The 6000-nt window shown below is 40.6% G+C and overlaps 1 protein-coding gene across 1 annotated transcript; it reads right to left on the bottom strand.

Moving 5' to 3' along the window:
• Nucleotides 1-602: 602 nt before the first annotated feature.
• Nucleotides 603-3069, bottom strand: nudt7 (nudix (nucleoside diphosphate linked moiety X)-type motif 7). Its single transcript, XM_083763176.1, has 3 exons — nt 2627-3069; nt 1969-2127; nt 603-1417 (listed from the first exon to the last, which is right to left on the bottom strand). The coding sequence occupies exons 1-3, from the start codon at nt 2795-2797 to the stop codon at nt 1067-1069; spliced, it is 681 nt and encodes a 226-aa protein (XP_083619302.1). The 5' UTR covers nt 2798-3069; the 3' UTR covers nt 603-1066.
• Between the last annotated feature and the right edge of the window lie 2931 nt (nt 3070-6000).

The raw sequence follows: 6000 nt of genomic DNA on the forward strand, positions 1-6000 counted from the left end.
CCCACTAGGCAGAGGAAGAAATGCCACTTGAACATTTTCAACTCAGCCTCATGGTGACGCTATAACTGCATGGATCTGTGTAAAACTTTGTATGCACACTCCCTAGAGGCCAAGGAAAAACCTTTGCCTGGAATTTCACATCTGCTCTATATAGCGCCACCAGGAGGCCGATATATGTTAAATACATTTTCTAATATTACTTTAGATTACTCAGATTTTATCCAAATGTCACGCAAATCGGTACACATGCTCTCATGTGATCAAGACGGGGTTGTTTGATTTCTTATAATCAATCCTGATTGGCTTCTAAAGTTTTCAGGAGTAGCCTGCTTTGTACCCATTTTGTACAAATCGCCACAACTCCTCAACACAGGGCGCTACAACAGGCCAAGTTACGTCACACGCACGCACATGTTTATATTACTCCTGAACATTTTGCTAAACATCACACACACTATCCTCCTAGTGGAGACCTGTGCCCAGAAGGTCTTATCATCTTCTCGGTTGTGATTAAACTCTTGAATTAATGTATTTAACCAGATGGAAATTATATTAAATATTTTTTATTAATCCTTTCAATTTAAATAAAACAACAGTTGTACAATCCACAACCAAATAAACAAAGTGCATTCCATTATATAGGCCGCTTGATCAAGTATTGCTTTGTTTTCCAGGGAACAGTTTGGTAATGGTGCATTTATATAGCAATCTTATCCAAAGCACTTTACATAGATTGTGCATTGCATTACATTCACCCATTCTCACACACATCCATACACCGATGGCGGAGGAAACCATGCAAGGCAGTGAAGGCACCAACCTGCAACATTTAGCAATTAGGGGTTCAGAGTCAAGTTGCTCAAGGACACTTCGACACCAACTCTGGGGGAGCCCGGGATCGAACTGGGAACCTTGCGGTCCCATCCATCTGCTCTAGCGACCACTTCCCCTGAACCACTGCTGCCCCTACGTTTGCAATCACATTCACAGCCAGGGCCGTTCACAGCAATTGATGAATAAAAAGTGTTGCAAGTAAATGTTGACTGCATAACACTCAAAACCACAGTTAAAGTTTGCTGATTCTTCTGTTTAAACTATGTTGGAAGAAAGACAGGGGATCATCAGAGTCAAAAGGAATGTCAAACTCAGGTCTTTTTCTGAGACCAAGAACTGCAACGACTATGGCCATGATAGCCGTCAGACCCCATATATGATACCGGTTACCCGAATCAGGATCTGTGAAGTTGAAACCGTGGAGTGGTCCGGCCATTCCAGGGGGGCTGTAGGCTGCGTGGTCCTTCCCACAGGTAAAGAAGTCCAGGGGTACTGTAAACACAGCGCTGACTTCATCTGGATTTGGACGAGGGCAGAACGACTCCTCTATGAAGCCCACCACTGGAGTCACCAGTAAACCATGCTGTTAGGAGTGGTGGTGAGAAACATGAGCTGAAATCCTCCCCCACATTTTTAACAATGAAATTTCAAAACATTTCCATTTCCAAAAAATGTTACCCCATTTCCAGGCCTATAGCATTATCATATTATCATACAGTGCAATAATGTGTCTCTTTACACCAGTGTGCCATCATCAATGTGCCAAGACAGACCCGAGCGAAGGTGTCAGGCGACAATAGATCAACGAGCTAACAACGTATCACGATGCAACATGTTAGCTTGTAGATCTACTCTTTTTGTCACATAACCTCCTGTATACATTAGTTCCGGTATTTCACGTGTTAGACATGTTTATTTAATGAATAAAACAATGTATAATACAAACATTTTCCAAAGCATTTGATTTCATTCCAGGAATTTCATGACCATGGGAACCCTGTTTTTTTTTAACTGTATATAGTATTCTTAGTTGACTGGAGTCCCCCAGGGCTGAGAGGGCTCTATATTAGGCCACATCCTATGTACATATTATTAACCATCATTTATTGTGGTTACAAGAGAACAAGAAGTTACCTTATTAATGATGGGAAACAGCCTACAGATTACCTCCACCTCGTCAACGGGTAAACCTATCTCCTCCTCTGCCTCTCTAAGGGCTGTGTCTATGTCATCTCTGTCCCCGGGGTCCCTCTTGCCACCTGGGAAACACACCTCACCAGCATTGGTCCTCAGCTGCAAAGATACATGGCATGTCCCGGTAAACATTTGTGGTATGTATGCGTTCTGTTGTGTCAATTTAAGAGATGATGATGATCCCTGGAGGGGAAATCTAGATGTATCTGCACTATATCTGGGAATGAGTGAACATATCTCTGGTGCATAGCTTTGATTGATTGATTGATTGATTGATTGATTGATTGATTGATTGATTGATTGAAGGATTTATTAACAGTTTGAGAATAGGGCATATATTAGTAGCCCCAGTATGTTCCCTCAGTACTACGCTGAATGAGCGTAGTGCTGAGGGAACATACTGGGGAAAGATATACATAAACACATTTTTGCATGAATGCAAATTAGACATTCTCTCTCTCTCTGTGTGTGTGTGTGTGTGTGTGTGTGTGTGTGTGTGTGTGTGTGTGTGTGTGTGTGTGTGTGTGTGAGAGAGAGAGAGAGAGAGAGAGAGAGAGAGATTGAGATTTAAATTAATATTTTCGTAGCGTAATCGTACCTTGGTTGAACGTAGGGTCATGAGCACCTGCAGCTCACCTTTTTTCACGAACAGTGGGATCAGGACCGCCGCTTTGGGGAGGACAGGTAGATAGGAGAATGTGCTTCCTGTGTCATACCTTTTTAATAAGGCAGCCGTCTTTTCTTTTATGTCCATGGCTTTTATGTCCATGACACGGTATAAATCAACAGACAGTACCGCTGACTGGAGGGGTCAAACGGTGAGCATTCAGGAAAGCTATATAAACTATATCGAACCTTCTTGACGTATTCTCTTAGTTGGAATTGTCTACAAACCATAGTCCAGTGGGACGATCGCACTGTGATTTGTTAGTTGGTTGCCAGGCAACTCTGATTCTGATAATCAAATTGAATGTAGTCTCGCTTTAGCATACATACAGATAAGAGATAATTATACAGTCCATGTTTATGGCTGCTATGTTGTCGCCGCTGACTTTTACTACACTGAAATGGTGGCGACCAATGTACGTAAGTGTGTGTGAAGTGTACTGTGATGACAACCAGTGGCCAATCACAGCACGTCCAACTGTCCCTCTCTGCGATGGGATCATCACTACCTTCTCAAAACTTGCGGAAGTACAGCGTATGAAATGTCTCACTCTCTCCATCTTCTGGACATATCGCAGTAGTGCAGCAACTAGGTTGTGTAATAATTAGTGTGGTTGCCCGAATGGGCAACCAGACTCTTGTAACTGTGACACTTTATTATTTCACTGGAGTAGTCTTTATTTTGACGCTTTATACCTCCCACACTGTACGCTGTACGCACTTGAGCCATATGTCAAATTGACCGGAAAAATCGGGAATCGTGTGCTTGTATTTTGTTAAGAGAAATGTTGTATAGTTTAATTGATATGAATTTATTAGTGAATTAAATTTCCCCATTGACATGAATGGGAAAAGGCAAAAATTCACATTCAAGTATTTGTTCCTCGGAGACTGTAATGACTATAGTTACAAAACTTTTAGGGATAATTCAACATTATCCCTAAAATTATTTAACCTTAAAATTTTATCGGTCGGCCTCATGGTGGCGCTATAACAGCCCACTTTACCTTTTGGCTTATAACTCTTGAACCATAGGTCGTAAAATAAAAAATATTTTTTCCCTGGATTCCTTGGGTCATGACGCATCTCCCCATATAGGCCATGCCCATTTCCGCCATGATAGATTTTCCGCCATTTTGAATTTTGTCCAAAACACACTTTTTGCTTTTCCTCCTACAGATTTTGTCCAAATCTCACAGAAATCGGCACACGTGATCTCTGGACCCATCCAATTAAAACTGAACTGCAGAATTTTGAAAGTGCGTATCGTTCGGCCGTAATCGTCTTCCGAAGTTAGTAGGAGGGGCCTATATCACAAAAAATGCCATAAATCACGAACGGAATGTCCAATCCATCCCACATTTCAATCACATGTCCGGGGTGGTTCAATCAACCATTTTCATCCATAGGGGGTGCCGCAAATGCGAGAAATGTAACCGTTTGTCGCAAAAACATGAATTTCGGGGGTTAAATCCCCTCCGAATTACTTACGCATGATCTAAGGCGTGACTTGAAATTGTAATTGGCTGGCAATACTAGTGGGAGGGGCATATGTAAGCCACTGCGGCAACCACACTCTGCAATTTTTTTTAAATTTGTGATGCCTTTGACAGATGTTTGTAGAAGTCGTTCAGTTATTGTTACATCATTTTGTAATTAACCTCTTAAGTCCTACATAATATATACACTTAGTCGCACAACAATGTTCAATTGTAAAAATGGCTGATCTACAAACTCACAACACAGCATTGTGAGGCTGTTTTTGAACATTTGTAAAGGATAATTTCACATGTTTCAAGTGATTAAAGGATGGATGGCTTTGCCGGCATTTAATGTGAATCACCACCAGCCCAGGTGAAATGTATGCATAGTTCTTGTGAGGCTGGAATCTATTTTACAGTATGGCTCTAGATGCGGAACATAGAAATGTTATGTCAGATTTTCACATTCAGAACCGTGTTAATCAGACCAGTGTGTGTCCATGTGGAAACCTCGTATGAATCTGATCTCAGGTCAGAATGGGTTAATCAGACCAGTGTGTGTCCATGTGGAAACCTCGTATGAATCTGATCTCAGGTCAGAATGGGTTAAATACTACTGAAGTTTCACTTGTAAGTTTGGGTAAGAAACTGTTTTTTTTTTTGCAGAGACTTTTTGTCTAATCACGTGGTCTGGTTCTTTATTTTCTTTACTTTATACGATAAAGCGTCCAGTACATGAGTTATGTACAATTTGTCAATTTGCAGGTATTTAGAACAAAATTATAGACTCAAAATCTATACATGCTGCAAGTGCTCCGTCTTCCAATAAATAAGGTTTATCAAGTAGAAATACATGTTTGGTTATGGTGACATACATTTTGTGCGTTGTACATTTACATGACATTGGCAGTTATAAATAAAATTGATATAAATTAACATGTTTTGAGTACTGAGTTATTTCACCGAGCTGGTCAGTTCAGGTGAAGAAGTTTAAATGGTTTAATGTTTGAAATTATGTTAATTAATTTATTATTAGCCAAATTTGTTTGATACATATCAAGTAGTGTCTAATGGGGGTCTAATGGGGGCTCAACAAATGTGGATTTGGGAACAACTGCAGACTGCAGTACAGTATTACGTTATTAACAGATCCCTGATTGATCTAAAACGAATCCACAAATCACCAACAACACAGCAATAAGGCATTAAAACGTTTCCTTTGGAAAGTCAGAAAGTGACGTGCAAAATAAAAAATAAAATCTGCCAATTTATACACACTATGTTACACGTATACCGACGGTAGGATACCGTGTCTTTTAGGGGCGTTTCTGTGGTCAAGATAGAGCTTTTTTTTGGTACTGTAGCCTACCTGTCAGTTCTGCTGCTGGAGTCGGGTCTTCATGTAGGCTATAGCCTATGTGGTCTTCAATGTATAGCCTATGTGGCGTGAACACTAAATCCAGGCTAAAATCGCGAGATAGTCAGCAAGTCATTAATTACAGAAGTATTTCACACACCTTTGATTCGCTGTAATAAAGGAACTAAAAGGTGATCATGAAGCAGAGGGAAACACAAAAGTCAGTTGGCAGCGCCACAGCCCAGCGACACCCACGTTGTGGCCAGAAATGTCACTCCGTTTGTAAGCTAAAGGATCCCACATAATGTAGGTTTGTAATAATGTTGTTTTTTGATGAATTGAACAATGTGGACTTTTGATGAATTGAACAATGTGGACCCTCTAAAACAAGTGTAATGCTTAATTGGGTCGTCCACTCACAGTTAACAGTCTTTGTATTGAGTTTGTGCTTGAAATGTACTGTAATTC

The sequence above is a fragment of the Protomyctophum parallelum genome, assembly GCF_964188405.1.
Source record: "Protomyctophum parallelum genome assembly, chromosome: 4".
Lineage (NCBI taxonomy): Eukaryota > Metazoa > Chordata > Actinopteri > Myctophiformes > Myctophidae > Protomyctophum > Protomyctophum parallelum.